Here is a 17,379-nt window from a genome sequence, read left to right as displayed (position 1 = left end):
TCTGAGAGAGGGAGTTTCCATGACCCCAATTCTTCTGTGTATGCTAAAAAGTTGTTTTATAAATGTAGAAGTGAGCTTCTTCCACCTACATGCCACATGTACTTTTATGCATGTGGACGTATGCACACATGCATAAACATGATTAAGGATGGTAAAAAATCTTATTACTTTGTGCTCAGCCGTCACCGTATGAAATACACAACTTTATTCTTGTCACATGTAGTTGTCAGTCACCATGGGGACTGTAAAATACCTCTGGAAGAGAAAGGGTGTTTCTCAGCTGAACCTGATGAGCAGGTAAGGTAATCAGCGTGCTCTTAACTGCATCTTAAAGGTCTGTAAAGCACCCCAGTTGTGGAAACCTGTAAGTGTAGGTTTTCAGGTAGTTCCCATGGATACAGCTTGATGGTTACGTCTTAGCATCCAGCACTAATTACGCCATGTAATTGTTGGGAAGAAATCAGTCTCCATAACAACTCCTCTGCGTGCTCCGTGGCCGCTAAGCGCAGTGGCGCAGGCTCCCTGGGGCACTAATACAATTTAGGGAAGCTGTCCTGTAAAAATAGCTGAGACTTGCTGGGGATTTTGCATCTCCAGGCAATGGTAAGCTTTAATACATATGTTAACAGGTGTTGCATAGGGCTGCGTTTGTGTATTCACTACAAAATGGCAGCTGCACAGCTTTTGGGCACGACTGGGTAAGTACATAAAGTTACGTGACATGAATGGATAGATTGAGCCCCAAAAAGATGCTCTGAATTAGTTTGATTGCTTTTATCTGTATCGAGTGTCGATTTAAAGCGCGTTGTGTACATTTGGTATGGTCATCCTCTTGCACATGAAGATAACTGCAGGACTGCTAGCTGGGAGAATGTTTTTCTGAAGCTATTTTTTTCACCCCAGCCCTTGACACACTCCCCTATGTATTTGATAGTAGAAAATGACAATTCAAAAGCAGACTTTGTCTAATCTAATGGAAGTTTGAATTGCGGAGGATGCAGGTTCATTGGTTCCTCGGCATAATAGGTTCCTGGTATCCTGGGTTGTTATTCAGTTTCCTGGAGTTCCTTTTATATGGAGAGCCGAGGCTGGGAGATGAATCATAAGTGTGACAAAGAGAAGACAAAGGAATAAGGGCTGGTTCAGAAATTGTTTCCATCAGAAATGCACTGATGTAAATAAAAAACTTCTATGGGAAAGCCATGCGTTATACAACATCCTGATGTCGAAGGTTTCAGAGCTCTCTCAGTGTAGGCTTCCAAAGATGAGCAGAAAACGGCCTCCTTCCCCTTGCTGGTTCCTTCCAGGATCGGGATCACCAGCTGCCTTTCTGGATCTTAAAACCCTTCACGAGTGAGGTGTCTCCAGAGGGCCTCACAACCCTTGAGCCTGATCATTGACCTCTCTGACAGGCACTCGGTGCCACGCTCCAGGTTGCACAGGGCTCTGGGGGAGGCAGACTGAAGGGTTTGCCCCCTGATTTATATCCCATCCCTAAAATACCTGGTGCTCAGGGAAATTACCTAAGCTTCAGATGGTCTCAAGAGATGACCACCACCTATTCCTGTCCTACCCATGGCTAGTATGGAGAGGAAGAGGGCAGATTTCAGCTTTCTCTGTGTGCATTCCCATGAATGGTTTTCCAAAGAGGGCAGGAGGCAACAGGTTGTCTTGGCTGCTGCTTCCTCACCTGTTCGAAGTGAATGGGAGCCCACAGACTGTAGGCACTTCGGTCGCTCTCTTCTCACACGTGGGACACTCACATGCTGCTGACGCCCACAGGACCAAGTGCACAACCTTGTGACACTGTTCATAAAAGGCATTACTCAAAATGGGTCAGCTATGAGCACATTTAAAAACATTTTTCCAAGTATTGCTTTTTTTTTAAGGTTTCTGATGGAATATTTTGACCTTTTGTAACAGTGAATGGTTAGAAAGCCTTGGAAAGGCTTTTGTTTTTGAATGGAAAATTAAAACCGTGAAGAATAACCCAATTCTTTGCAATCCTTAGCATAACAATAATAATAGCATGTTGATTTCTTTCCATTACATCATTGCTAAAACAGCATAAACACACCAGAAAGTGGGAAGGCAGAGACTGTGACTGTTGTTGGGTTGTACAGAAAGGGGTCAGCAGGAAGATTTAGTTATCTAGTCTGGGAATTGTTTGCTTATAAATTAGGTTTTCCCAAAGGAGTCGTGAGATGGGAAATACAATAGGAAGTGGACTTCGTACATGCACAGAAATCCCAAAACTGTGCGTGTTGTGGGGGAGAGAGGTTGATGGAAACTTGCTATTTTTGCTAACAGATTTAAAAAAAAAAAAAAAAAGTTTCCTATGCTATTTTTGATACTAGTGATATCCCTACAGAGCTCTGAGTTAGTCACGACAGAAAATTGTTTCACATCTGATAATACTGACGGGGATCATAAACACTTCAGGTGTTTCTTTGGATTATATAAGAATGGAAAAAGCAATATTCCTCTTTTTCATGGATCCAAGCTGCTAAGAAACTTAATCACTAAAACCAACTTTTTTTTTTGTTGTTCCTTCTGGATGCCGGCTGAGCCACTGGTGCAGGAGGTGATGGCTCAGGAATTGCCTCGTCTCCCACCTTCCCTCCAAGATCCTGATACTGCAAGGTGGGCTGTTACGGTAAAAGATCCTGCCAGATCTGGCTGCTGGCCCACCCGCTGGATCCCAGCGTTTGGGAGGAAGACAGACACAGGCAGATGCTGAGCTCGGTTCTTCACGAGCAGCCAACTCCTTTTGTGCCAGATATAGACAGCAAACTGTCAGCTTGCCTGTTAGATTTGCTGCTTTAGTCTGACAGTGAAAAAGAGGGTCTTCTTGCCTGGGTTATCGGCCTCCTCCGTCTCTATTTCGTAATCTCGTAAGGGTTAGATGAGGTAAAGAGGAACTTGGAACGCCAAAAGGCTATTGCTGAGCTTGATGTAAGTCCGAGTGCATTTTATTGCAGTATTTTACAGTGGCAGAGCGTTGGAAGAGCTGGCATTTCCCCAGAAATGAAAAGCAATACTTCTCAAATCAGGCAACAGAAATGCTTCTTTAGCAAGTTGTGCCATATTACTAACCAATACAATTCAAGGTAAAAAAACAAACAACACAATTTGTTTTTTTTACAGGTTCAGATATGCTCAGATGGTTTCAGTGGCGTGGTCCCTGGTGTTTTTTCAGCATAAGAGAACGTTGTATGCAAATCTTTGCAGTACAGAAGTGAAATACTAAGTGAAATAAACCGTGTGCCAAGGGGTGCAAGTCTTCTATAAGCTAAGGTCGATGTGCAGATCCCTCCTTTCCTCTGATGTGCACATCAGCTGCAGACTTGCTGCATTGGGGAAGGATTATAAAATCCTCCTGATGCCTCTGACATCAACCAGGGCTTGCTGAAACAAACCCTTGGTTCGCTGGTTCACTCCAGCTGGTGTTTGGGATCTTAATAGGTAGAACACTTCGCTGCTGCTGTCGTTGCTGTTGATAAATGCTTGCTCCATTACACAAATATTTAATAATTCAGATAATAAGAACAAGATGATTATGAAACCTTGTCCTGCCAGCTTCTGAGCTCAGAGGTTTCAAGGGAGAGATGAAGTGGCAGGAGCAGTTTAAGGCCATTGCCGTAGTGGGACAGAAGGTAAGGAAAAGAGACTTGCTGAAAACAGGCTGAAATAAGAGAGGAAAAGGACAGTTCAGCATTTCAATGCATGAAGCTTTTACAGCTTAATTACATGAATTGTGCATCATTTCCCCTTTTTCTCCTCAATACAGGTGAATACTGAGAGAGAGATCAGTATCTGGATTACGTTTTCAGAAAGCCTTGGAAAGGCTTTTGTTTTGGAATGGAAAATTAAAACCGTGAAGAATAACCCAATTCTTTGCAATCCTTAGCATAGCAATAATAATAGCATGTTAATCTGAAAAGATTTTAGATTAGTCCTGGACAATGTATTAATGTGAGAGGACGGGATGCTGAATGACTTTAAGGGACCTGATAGATCCACCTATTGCTGCAGATTTTGCACATGTAGGATCAGGGTCTTGGCTGTCTTGATCATCACAACCCAGACACAAAAAGTACAAACAAAAAATGGCACTGAGAAAAATCTTCTTAAATGTGATAGAAAGCAGAGGCTGTGTACCTACTTCCCTAAGTACTGGAACTGCATACATACAGGGGTGGAGATGCAGAGGTTTCTCTGCCCTCTAAAATCATACTGGATGTAATTAAGAAATCTGTTTTCTCAAAGCAGTTGGAAAGCTAATATGTAAAGATACTCCTCTGTGAGGCAGAGACTGCTCCTTTGGCTGTTGGTTAAAAAAAAATAAAAATAAAATAAAAATATCTGATGCTTCTGCTAGACAGAACATTTATACTGCTTCTGTTCTGGAAACATTTTAGATGGCAGGCTTCTGATTTTGTTATTTAATCTACTCTCCCCCTGTTTTTAGTATGTTTCATGTTTTGAATGCAACATGTAGGTGGCTTTAAGCTGGTGAGAAGTTAATCGCTATGAAAGTCAAGTAGATTAATTACACCAGAACTGAATTTTATCTTTCCCATTAAGTGTGTGAATGCCAGGGCGTGTTTAAGCACTGGCTGCATTTGAGTCACAGTAATGGGAGCTAACCATGCTCTCTTGAACTGTGTTCAAAATTGATTTTGCCATTATTATTTCAATAACACTCAAAAAAAACAGAAGTACAGCACAGAGGAAGAGCAGAGCAGAGTGACCAAATCCCCTTCGAGGAACACGTACTTCAGGGAAGGTGGACATCTGTGCAGGCATTTAAGCAGACATGAAGCAAAGGATCTCAAAGAAATCTGCTGCAGCTGGTAAGACTTCTGTGTGGCCAGATCCACGCTTTGTGGATCGTGAAATTGATGTCACCACCGTGCCAGCATCACCAGACCGTCCTCCAACAACCTGCTCAGGGTGTGTGTCAGGAAGGGTTAAAGGGTTTTCTTGCTTCTCCTCCTGACACAGCTTCAGGAGAGCTGAGCAGAATCCACCTTCCATGAGCAAATTTCACCTCTGGGTGCTGTGACGTTCAAATTCACTGCAATGCCTGCTGAATTCCCGCTGTGGTGTGTGCTGGAAAGGTGGCTGTGTCAGCCTCCTGTGAAGTCCATCAGGGAACAAAAGCCCTTAGGGTACGTCTGCACTTCGGTCAGACTGAGGGTAATGCAGCAGGCATGCTCAAGTTAGCTTTAAACCAATGAGCAGAACCGACAGCAAAACCTGCTTTGTTTTTCCCCCTTTTCCAGTGTATTTCACTTTGAATGGTTTCTTTCCTTGTTCGGGCTGCTCAGCTCTTCAAGCAGGATTATGGCATTGCCATTTCCTTTTGGAAGGGACAGTATTTTGGTGCTTCGAGGCCAGAGATTCATTATTTTTCCTTGCAGAAAGCTGCTTAGAATTGTTCCTTGTCTGTGAAACTATGAGCACTGCTCCTTCAAAGGGGCTGTGTTATCACCTGGAGCTGTTGGGTTAAGCAGCATATTTCATCTTTCCTTGTCATTGGTAACAACAGACCCTCAGAATAGGTTTGGGTTATTTCAGAAGGGCTTTTCAGAACACACTGGACCACGTCTGCTTCTGCAGCTGCCAGGTATCTCTGACTCAAAAACTTCTGGCTAATCTGGCTGTGTTTAGTTGCCTTAAATATGAATGTAGCAAGGTAGAGGAGAGCTAGATAGAAGTGGTTTCTACTCCAGCTGAAATGAAAAACGTGTGTAAACGAGGAGGAATGGTGTTAATAATAGCTCAGGACACGTGAATTATTGAATATAGACGATAACTAATAAGATTAACTGTTCCTTTTTTCCTGTTCTGAGGATATTTTTTGCTAGATCTCCCTACCTCGCGGAGCATTTCATGTGTGTGCATACGTACATACGCTTACTGCCAAGTAGATGCGTATACAAAAGAGATGTAACAATAACATTTGATAAATTATTTCAGTGGCTGTCCCTCGAGAAAGACAAGAATGTGTTGTTACAGCTTCTTGCCCGCTGTAATTTTTGCCTTTTTCATGTTAATGTATTATCTTGATGTAGCTGCTTTCAGCAGCACTAATAGTGATCCATTTCCCTGGCGATTTTTGACAATTATCTTAGCAGCTGGTTAAAACATGCAGAAGAGGGGCAAAACAAATATTATGTCTATAAAAAGCTCGGCATTGCTTTAATTCCACCAGCAGAATGAAAACAAAGGTTACGTACATCAGAAGCCTTTTCCTGCTGTTTTGAGAAGATGACCTGATGATAAATCGCAAGATTTATTTTGAACAGTGAGTGAACTTGATGAGCCATTTCCAAACGCTGTCTTTGGAAGAAAATACGCGTTTTTGTAAGGACAGAGGTTCTGGCAGTTTGGAGAAGCGAGGTTACGAGGATTGGCTGTGTGTACACAAAGTCAGGAAAACTTTTATAAAGTGTTCTGCGTTTGCTTGCAGCAAGCACCGTATGACATTTAACTTTGCCGTTTAGCAGTGAATCAGAGGAAACGTACTTTTTATATGGTATGTACAGATACAGTTGTACTACTAACAAATCGTGTTCGTATCTGGACCAAATCCCCCGTATCTTTCAGTTCCAGATAGGAAGATTAAATCAGAGCTTAAATTCCAAAAATGGCCTCGTCTGCATTCTCAGCTACATAAACAACGTGTTCCTGAACACCTCAGAAACGTTAGATACTCCAAACCCAGAGCCAGCTTTTGCAGCTCGAAAATCTTTCGCTAAGGTACTTGTGAGGTCAGGGAGGGAAGGGATCAATGATTGCTCGCTCAGGAATGACACGTTTGTCTAGCCAGTGCTGGCTGGGCTGACCTGGCCAAGGATTGACGCCGTGCAGTCTGTGAGACCATCACAGCTGCTCGGTGGAGGATGAGAGGCAGCAAAGGACGTGTAGTCCCACATTTCTGCATTTCCCAGGATCCAGGTGTCTGCTTCGTCAAGAGCCAGGCACCTTTAGGATGCCATTGTCATCTCCTGTCTTTATGCCACGTGTCAGACTTAGCAGAATTTCCTTATGGTCAAGAAGTAGGTATAATTGGGAAGCAGGACCAGCTGTAATCTTGCTGTTCTTAAGGTTCCTCAGCAAAGAATTATACAGCCTCTGTATTGTGTTGTCACCTATAAAAACTGTTTTCTGTCTTTTTTTATTTTCCTAAAAATAAATGATTTCTAAATGATTTTTTTTCCCTAAGTTTTTCAAACAACTTTTAGTAAACAAATTTTGCTTTCTCTTCTGAACACGTTTTGTCATCTGACCGTAAAGTGATTAGGAGAAAGGAGGGGGTCTTTCACATCAGGAGTTGTGTCGCAGCCTATTGAAGCTCTTTGGGAGCTTTGAGTTTGTGGTAACAGCGCTTCCGTGCGTTCACGAAACACTTCAGCAGATTCACAAATGCAGGTTGACTTTTGCATGTTGGATGTGCTCCTGCTGTGCACCAAGTTCTTCCACGTATTAGGGTATTTGGGCTTGATGCACCTTACACTGGTACCGAGCACTTTGATGCAGCTTTGGTCTTGTTGCCTCTCGTGTCCTTCGCAAGGCTGCAGTTATTGCCTTCAGGGCTGACAGATTTTGTGAAGAACTGGAACTGTTTCTGATGGAGACAGCAACCGCACTCTGCCATACCCAAATTTTTGTTTACTTCCAAAATTACTTGTAAATGAATCAGCGGTTGGAACTACAGAAATAATTGAGTTGAAGGTAAATAGGTGTTAATCGAATGTTCCCTTCAAATGCATGTTGTTTCCACGGATCAGCAGAGTGACGTGGTAAATTTAATAAGGTTTATTTTAAGAAGCAACCTCCCCCCCCTTTTTTTTTTTTTTTCTTTTTCCTTTTTTGTTTTCTTTTTGAGCAAGGAAGGTTTTGAAATGATTTCTTGAGAACAACTCCAGCTCACATGGAAGTGTTTTGTTAGATGATGCTGCACTCAGATTTTTTTTTTTTCCTAATCGCCGAAAGCTGCGTCAGAATTTTGTACAAATGTTTGCAGTATAAATGCTTTTAAAATGGCTTTTGCATGGTCACAGTTTCTACAAGCACGTAGGTAGCCGGAGTTCATGGAACTATTCCTGTGTCTAAAATCATTTGGGTTGAACCATCTGGTCTGTATCATTTGGGACAATTAGTGTCCGTATCATTAGGTGGAATTCGGACTGTATGTCAGAGTCTTGGGGACCTTTGCTTTAAGCAGGCTGGCTATGCCTAATGAAAATTTTCCTTTCCATCTCCTACTTTTAAGGATTCAGCAGATAGATTTGGAAATCGCTAATTTAATTTGCCCTTTACTTGGTTTCCTTTGTCTTGCAAGCTCATTCCTTTTCCTAAGGCATCTCAGTGCCTAGGAGGACAACCGTGACCTTTCAAGTGAAGAAAGACATTACCACACTTTGCCTGATTTTTATTCTAAAGGACATTCAGGACATCAACGTAGGTGTATTTTCTTTTTTTAACTAAGTACACGTGCACTCAGAACACTTCAGGAAATGCTGAAGTGCAGTAAAAGGAAAATAACCTTCTGAACTTTATGTCTAGATGTCAGAGCCTTCCCCTGGAACAAATGATAGGGTTAGCTTCTCCTTTCCACGTTACACAAACAATCAAAGGTGGACATTTTTAGCAGCGTGTTTTCCTTTTGTTTTGCTGCTTTTTTTTTCTTTTTTTTTTTTTTTTTCTTGCCCATGCTTATTTCGTGTGCTATTCCAGCCCACATCTTGTTTCTCTTTGGCACTGAGGCACCCTTACATAATTTTTCAGAAATACAGGGCTGTTCGGCAGCAAGTCCAAAAGGCTACAGCCTGCAGTAGCATTTTTGCAGGGTTTTGGGATGATCGCAGTACAGTGGGGTATTGTTTTTCGATAAGGCCTGTGCTCACTGGGTTCCTCAATGCCTGTTTCTCTGCTCCTGGCCTCCTCTCAAGTTTCTGATAAACACGACTCTACAACGGAGTGGGTGACACCGCTTTAACTTCTGTCCCTTCTCACTTACTGCCCTTCTGTGGCGTTACATTATCGCCCCCTTCCCCCTCCAACCATTAGGCTGGGGCTGGGGAAGCGATGCACCAGCCTCTCTCCTGCTGCTGCTTGTGACCTGCGGGTTCACAGACCTGTCTTGGACAGCACAGCCGTGGTGAGTGTGATGTGTGTTGGCTAACAAATCCTTGGCTCAAGCTCCATTGCACAGAGCTTACTACGAAGAAGCATTTACTTCCCTGCCTGACACGTATTAATGTTACAACAAGTCTTTAGGAGATGAAGGAGTGAGGTTTCTGCTGCATCCCCTGGGAGTCCGCTAGACAAACAACTGTGTGGAAATCTTAGCTGATAATTATTTAAATGTTTGGTTTCTTAATTTCATCATTTTCCTTGGGCAACTTCGTATTATCCTAAATAGTTCCCTTCATTCCTCGGCGCTTGTGTTTCCCAAGTATTTGTAAATCACTACCAAGGCTTCCTTTCCCACAGGCATTGCTTATCCGAACTGTTGACTGCAAATCAATTCCTCCATCTAATGACTCTGTCACTGTTCTCTGAACTCTTTCCATTTTACATTATCCATCTGGCAACAAAATGTCCAGCCCCGAGAGCAGGCTGCAGATGTGGTAGCTCCGTAGCTGCTGAGACAGGGATCTGCTGCAAACCATCCTACCTCAGGGGTTAGCAGTTTCTGGGATTGGTACTACAAAAATATGAAGTCATATAAAGTCATTTCTCCCCATTTTCTCCGCCCAGGACACCTTGGTGTAAGAAAATACTTGAGGTAGAAACACGTTGAAGTTACATTGTTTTTATTTACCCCAATCCCTTTTTTTTTTTTTTCCTTTTTCCATCTTTTCTACACCCACAACACATTTGAGGCTCTCATTCTCATCAGAAATGGGGTTGGAAGAGGCCTTTAAAGGTCACCTAGACCAACGCCCCTGCCACGGGGAGGACTCCTTTCACTCAATTAGGTTGCTCAAAGCCCTGTTTAACCTGAGTTTGAAACGTGCTTCCCAGCGATACCTTGTGTTCTTGCTCCGAGCTGGTTGTACAACTCTCGTGTCCCCACACGTCGGGTCGTCTTCTGGCCTGCCTCACGCAGGGCAGAAGAGAAAGGAGGTGCCTCTGCAGAGGAATTCCACCTTCAGCAATGTTCGGCTGCTTGGAATAGTCTCGTTGCATTTTTCCTGTCATTGACTGTCTATTTTTGGACTCTAATAGTTATAAAAGCAAAGTAAAAAAAAAATATGTGTCTGCATATATGGAAATTTAATTTCAGCAAAAGCGTTTCAGTTTTCATTTGTGCTATCACAAGGTCACTAAGTTGTTGTTGTTTTTTTTTCTCCTCTCGATTTTACAGGTTATCACTGCTAGCTTATCACCACTCTTCTTCGTCATGACTGCTAACGTGCCAACAATTTCTTGGTAAGTACCCATCTGAACAATTTTCTTAACAGTAGAAATGAATTCCCACACGGTGTTGCATGTGGAAATGCTTTTCAAATGGCAGACTCTATTAGTGCTAGTAGGATTGTGCACGTAAGGAGAAGCAGGTGTGGTGGATTCGGTACAGCAAGACGAATAGAAGAGCGTTTCTTCTCCTTCTGTGGGAGAACATGGACATTTCGGACGTTAAGCACCTCCACAATTCACTCAGCGTGTTTTACAGCTCGATAAATGGATCCAACAGGCAAATAAATGACCTCCTCAAAGTCATGCTATAAATCAGAACTGGACGTGAAGTGTGGGAGTCATGGTTTGGTAACAGGCTTTTTAGCCGATAGAGTGCATTCAGGTTTCTGAACAGCCCCTGGTGCTGTGTGTCCTGTGAATGCATAAATAGAAAAATAAACTACTGCTAATAAACTTTTTTTTTTTTTTCCAAATCTGTATCTGGATTTTGTAACATTTGGCCACGCACTACGAATCACCTAACCTGAGGTTTTTAGGTCCTGAAAGTAACATAAATAATGAAAGTATCTGTATCATTACAAGAAACTTTGCTTTGCTGCCCTTAGGCCAGTGTTACGCTTTCATGGCTACAATTAAGAAGTATCTTTATTTATTTTCAAGTTCCATTACTGTTTGTGCCTCGGTAGTGCCTTGGCTAAGCTCTGGAAATATTCTTAGACGATAGCAGCTGCACAGCACTCATGAGATCATTAATCACGGAGGTTTTTAGCATTGCTCCAGTTTTGTCATGGACGATATCATATGTTAATTCCTGAGTGATGGGCAAGTGCAGTTAGCTGTCACTCCCACAGTAAACAGAAGCCAAAGGATTTGCCAGATGGTAAACCGAAGGTAAATAAAGGGTTGGCATCCGGCCATGGGTTGTAGATCTGCCTCATCCCGAAGTTATAATGATTGTTTCTATTGGCCTAGTAATCCAGTTAAGCATGGATTGCACGGGCTGGTGCATACCTGAAACTTCCAGTCCTGCAGAAAGGGATTCTTCTTCTCCACTGATGGGGGACATAAGATATTATAAACAACTTAAATGCAGATGCATTTTTACAGGATAGCGTTGTACAGTTTAATCTTTGGTGTAGGATTGCCAATCTAATTTGTAGAGTGCTACAGCAGCGATAGATTATTTTTTTTTAAAGTCTTTGTCAAAAATGTTGTAGAGAACACGTAAAAAGGAAAAAAAAAAAAAAAAGTCATTTCTAGGACTCTTGGTTTTAGTTTTTCCTACATGCATTGGGATAAAAAAGAATCCATTGTCCAACCTTAGCTTCCAGAGGCATTAATGCAGAGATGTGTTAAGAACTGGTGCTGAAATCTAGGCGAGACGCGGAGTTAACCCTCTCCGAAGAGAAGTGCTCAGGTTCTTGGTGATTTCAGGATTTCAGGCGCACAGACCAGTGTGTTTTAGATCATTTTGACAAGCCTGCAGCCCTTGCAGCCCCTTGCTGGCAGTCCCACTGGGGAGGCCTCCTGTCTCCACAGCAGGCTGTCAGCACCCACCTCCTACCGTGTAACTGGGAGGCGTTGTGTCACGGCTGTACAATGGTTGTGCCTCCCAGGAACAAGGGGAGTTATGTGATTTTTAAAGCAGCTCACCAGAACTAATCATATAAGCGAATGTAATGCTATTAAAGACCAGAGCCTTCAGCTTCACATGCATTTTTTTTAGATGAGGGAAAAAAAAAAAAAACCACCCTTACAAATGAACTTCATAAAAGTTTGTTTTGTTTATGAAGTTCATTAAGGAGCTTTTCTGTTTCATAATCTAACTAAGCCATGAGGCTAAGATGAAAGGTCAATGTGCTTAGCTTTGCGCTGGTACAAAAGTGGAGAAGAGTCCGTGTCCTGGCATATTCCTCTCGGATGTGATAGCAGGAAAGATTTGGGAGATTTTAACTACTGCACAAATGCAGTTGGGTTGATAGATTATTTCAGTGGCTGGTTGTGCTTGTAAAAAGCATCCATCCTCATTTGGATTTATGACATTCATCCTGCTTCATGCCTGAGTCTTGGCGAGAAGCGTCAGAGCCACCGCTGTGCTGCGAGCAGCAGGGGAAGGAAGTGCCTGGGCACGCGTGCTGCTTCAGCCAGGGCACTTCTCCTCCACCAGCTTCCTCACAAAGAGCAGCAAACACAAGGATTTCTACCGGCCTCGCCAGGCCAGTGGCAACTCCCCGGAGCAAAATGCTTTTTTTTTCCAGATCTGCTCAGCTCACAAAACCCAGGCTTTACATCCCCTTCTGCCTTCCTTTGCTTTTCTTGCTGGCATGTGGGCATGTAGTTACTCTCCTAACTACCTGCAATCTTCTCTATGTAGGCTTGTGCCTTTTCATGTCATTACCATCAGCCCTAACGTACAGAAAGGGTAATTTCTGGTGAGATCTGTAACACAAGACATTTATTTTTTCAGTCTCTTATCAAGACAAATGAAGAAAAAATCACCTGGGATACTGTCTCTAGGTTGAAATGCATTTAGGCAAATTAATACCGTTCTCTGAATGTCGTGGGGTGCTTGGCCTTGTACCAAGTAAAGGGACTTGCCTGATGCTGAATTTGTGGTTTGCTTTGTTTACAGCCTTGTGATCAGTGGGGTTGGAGAAGCCTTGCTTGTGTACACTGAAAGGACAGGCACGTAAAGCGGAACCAGACCTCGCCAGCTGGAAAAGAGCTGACTTGCAGCCTGGAGAGCCTATCATGAATAAAATGCAGCAGCAAGAATGAAGAAGTGCAACCAAACACAGGGAAAAGGGCTTTTTATTTTTATTTTTATTTTTTTTTTATTAAGAAGGAAAAACTTTGCTATTAATAGTGCCGGTAAGAGGGCAGCATAGCTGGTAGGATGATTAGGAGCCTCTGCCTCAAAGCACAAGATTTCTGATTGATGTGGTAAAGGAAAAACTGTGCTGTCTCATGCCATTGGCCTTGTGCAAAAACCTCTCAGTAGCAGCTTTTTGCACGGGGAACTGAACTCAGGAAAAGCAGCATTCCCCACTGGATGCTCCCAGTTGTTTTTTTTTTTTGTTGTTGTTGTTGAAAGCTGACAGTAGGTTATACCAAACACCGTCAGAGCCCAAATCCTGCCTTGCTTTCAGTGTCAGGCAGGATGGACTTTGTTCCCAACTGTTCTGAGAGCAGCGAGCCGCTGCGCACAGGTCTGTAGTCACGTCGTCTGAGCTGGCACAGTGACCGAGGCCACGGGGCTTCTGGAGAGAATTCCCTCATGGAACTGCGGTGGGTTGACAGCTTTGCCAAATGGGGAAATCAGCAATAAATCTCAACGTCTGTAGTGCTTGCTGTTTGTGTGTTTTTTCCGCCTCCCGTTCCCCAAGATTCCTCTTGAAGCCTGTGAATTTGTGTCATCTGGAAGGGGTGGAGGGAATTGTCCTGTTCCCAGCAGTGGTTTGTCTCTTGAATTGTCGCAAGAGGCAACAAAAGATTATAAAACTTGAATGGATGTCATAAAGAGTCTAAGGCAATTTATCTCAAGAGTTCTTAAATTTAATTTCTGGTTGCTTAATGGATGTTAGAAATCAGCCTTGATATATTAGCGCCTGGGAAAGCAATTTATGCGAAACCGGTATTAAATGTTGGTTTAGCAATATTGTGAGGAAGGTCTACACGGTAAAAGGAGCTTGATAACAGATCTTCAACGAGGAGACGGACTCGTCCCACCTGGCATTAGATATCTAAACTGCAGTCCCTTAATCCAAGTCGACAAAAATTTCCTTCATGGTCAGTGGAAGGAACGGGGCGCCTTCGCAGAGAGGAGAACAGCGGTGCCTCAGGAAGGAGCCCCAGGTGATGGCCTCCGTTTTGCAATTGGAGCTGGAACCTCTGCTGTGGGAAAAGCTCTCCGTGTACCGCTCTTCTTGCATAATTTTCACCGGTAGGTTGCAGTCTGGATTATTTTTTTTTTTCCCATGCTCTCATTTGTCCTACTCCTAGCAGCACACCAAACCCCAGAGCACCCGTTTGCCCGACCTGCTTCAGAGGGGGATGACCCCTGCGGGGGGTTGAAGACCCCCTGCTGCTGGTCTTGGAAGAGGGGCCCTCCCAGCAGCATCTCCCAGGTGAGAGCAGACACAAGGAGCGTGTGTGACACAGAGCAGCGTGGTAATTGCCTGAGGAAACCACGGCCTGGTCCTTAATTCAGCCCTGCCTCGGGAGGAGAGAGATCGTGAGGCTAAAAAACACACCTGGGGGTTGCTATAATGAGCTTTGAAGAAGGAGACCTCATCGCGCTGCCTTCACGTCTGCTGCTTCGGATCAAACCACTCTGTCAGGGATAGTGCTGGATCATGCGGTACCTTCTTGATCTTATCTTGCTTAGTTGGCTCGTGGCAGGGCTCGTACGATCTGCTGGGGCGGCGTAGAGAGGCTCTTGAAGTCCAGCACCACAGACAGAACTGTATCAGAGCTGTTGGATGAGCACGTATGCATTTGTGTTCTTGTTTCCCATCCCCGAACAAAAGCTGAAAGATTCAAGAAGTGTGATATGGACACGGTTCGTGCTTTGAAACGGGTGCTGGTAGTAAATATTGCAGGAAAGTTAGACCTGCCCGAAACCTTAATCCTGTGCCAGGGGCAGGCTGGTAAAAGCACAGGTCGAAATAGTTTTGTGCCGGGAGATAAAACGGGAAGAGATTTTCTCCTGAAAATGCGTTGCTTATTTCTTTCTTTTTTGATTAGGGCCCGTTACAAATAGATGGCTGTTTAGTCCCAGAAAGCGATTAAAGCAGCCCACGAGGGTTGTGTAACTATTTCCATGGCAATTGCCTCGTGTGAGGAGTGTAACCCTTTGAGGGCTGTGCTTTGGCCTTGTGTAAGCTTTGTTCTCTGCTAGAAAAGTGGCTGTTTGGGGAGAATACTGATGAAAAGGATGGGTTTCTTGGTTGTTGGGGTGGTGTTTCCTTCCTTACTGTTTTTTTTTTTTTCATTTAGTGTCTCCATTTTTCTTCACAGGCTTCAGATGCTGGACAGACACAGAAGCTACAAATGCCATCACGACAACTTTTCTTCCCTTCTTGCACTCGTCTGTGCACCCTGTCTTCAGCACGGGCGCTCCGTGGGCTGGTTGCTGATGATGATGAAGAAGAACAGACCGCGTGGGGATTGACACCGATGGCCGTAGCCTCAAGACCTGACGGGCTGTAACCAAAGGAAATAAATCTCGAGCGCCTTACACAGCGCAAGCCCGCGTGGCGCAGCTGTGTTGCAGTGCTGCGAACAGGCACGTCCTATGGGCGAGTGGCTTGCTGCAGCCTCTCAGATGGAAAAAACCTGGTCTGTATTGTTTTCTGTCAGCTTAAAGCAAACAAACAAACCCAGAAACCAAACCCTCTGCGGTTCTCAGACCTGCAGAGAGAAGTGGTCTGCTTCAGCAGGGCGGGCGCTGCGCTGCGGGGCAGTGCCACTGGAAACGGTGACGGGGGAACCCTTACCCTCCCGATACAGAAATGGGTGGAAAAGCTAGAAAGTTACTGCCCCTTCCCTTCCAAATCTCTCGTGTGTTTTTTATTTTTCTCGTTTACGAAAACGGGGCACAGGGGCGCCATTTCTGGTTCAAAGTCTCTCTTGTGTGTTTTTTTTTTTATCTTTCTTGTTTATGGAAATGTGACACAAGGGCACCGTTTCTGGCTCAGAGTCCTCTTTGAAATCACGGAAAGTTGATTTTGGAGGAGCGAACGCAGGGGACAGCAGCGGGGGTGTTGCTGTGTAACCTCTGGCTCCCAGCATCTGGGGCCGTAAGCGCGACTGCCGGGGAAACGCTGCGACTTTCCTCAACAAGAGGAAACGCCAGCCTGTCACGACGTGATTCAATAAACCACTGCGAGTTAATAAACCACGGCGCCTCTGAAAATGATGCACGTTGAGTCTGCTTCCCAGTCGGTCACGATACACCCTTCACCTCCTGCAGCTGTCAGGCTCGAAGCAGTGCCAGGGAATGGACGGCACCAGCTGCCCTTCCCCGTAGCCCTTTCATCCAAAGGTAAAGACTGTAAAGGTTTATGGCTTTTAGGGGAAAAAAAGAGAAGGAAACGCACTCTCAAAGAGCCAATGGTGTCTTTTCTGTTGGTCTCCTTCCACGAGAGACTTCGTGAAATCTCTTCATGATGATTTCTTTCGTGAGCTGGCAGTGTGGCTGTCTTGCCTCAATAGGAGGGTCCAAAGTACTCCGAAATCTTTCTGACCACTCCAAAAGCACGCCCCTGCTATAGGACTCCGACGTCATTTTCCATGCGATGGTTTGAAGACAAACAGCAGAGCGAACCCATGGCATGCATGGGATTTCAGCGGTAACATTCTCTCAAGTTTTGGAGTTTGGGGTGTTTTTCCCTTTTCCCTTTCCTTCATACTGGGTTCCTCTCTTCCTATTTCCTATGGTAGCCTTATGTAAATCAATATAGTCACAGTTACACTAAAAATAAATATTTTTTAATTTTCTGGCTCATTGCTACCCAGTTAACTGGAAAAAGAAATATATGAGGACAATATAAAGTCAATCAGTCGCTTTAAAAACAGGAATTCTGCCTTCTTTGCCAGCTGTTTATTCACCTTTTTTCCCCCCTTAAAGATCCCCTTGGTAGGATCTGAGATCATTTGCACTTTGAGAAGTCCATTTGCTGATTTTCTGGATGCAGCCCCGGGGTTTCCAGGGCATCCAGGTGCCTCGATGGGCTCCCCCAGTGTCTGCAAGGTCTTCAGCACGGGTTGCTGCTACCACTTCTGCCCTCTGCTCAGCTGCTGAGTTCAGTGAGACCACAGGGTGATATCGCTGGGACTCCTGCCACCGTCTGCTGAGAACAAAAGCAGTGGGGATGCCAGGGTGTCATCAGGTATGGCTCAGGTCTTCAAGAAATTAAGGAGAGAGGGAGAATAACTTGG

At 44.2% G+C, this 17,379-nt stretch overlaps 1 protein-coding gene across 2 annotated transcripts in view; it reads left to right on the top strand.

Annotated features, from left to right (window-relative positions):
- TMEM241 (transmembrane protein 241) overlaps positions 1 to 13,780 on the top strand; it is a 46,968-nt gene extending 33,188 nt beyond the window's left edge. For both annotated transcript variants that reach the window (XM_082755016.1, XM_082755015.1), the window contains exons 14-15: positions 10,385 to 10,449; positions 13,070 to 13,780. In XM_082755016.1, coding sequence (XP_082611142.1) covers positions 10,385 to 10,449; positions 13,070 to 13,130 — 126 coding nt within the window. In that variant the 3' untranslated portion in view covers positions 13,131 to 13,780. The remainder of the gene's footprint in view (positions 1 to 10,384; positions 10,450 to 13,069) is intronic.
- Positions 13,781 to 17,379: the final 3,599 nt, after the last annotated feature.

The sequence above is a fragment of the Aythya marila genome (assembly GCF_965140915.1).
Source record: "Aythya marila genome assembly, chromosome: 2".
NCBI lineage: Eukaryota > Metazoa > Chordata > Aves > Anseriformes > Anatidae > Aythya > Aythya marila.
This window is presented reverse-complemented; position numbering and strand designations above follow the sequence as displayed.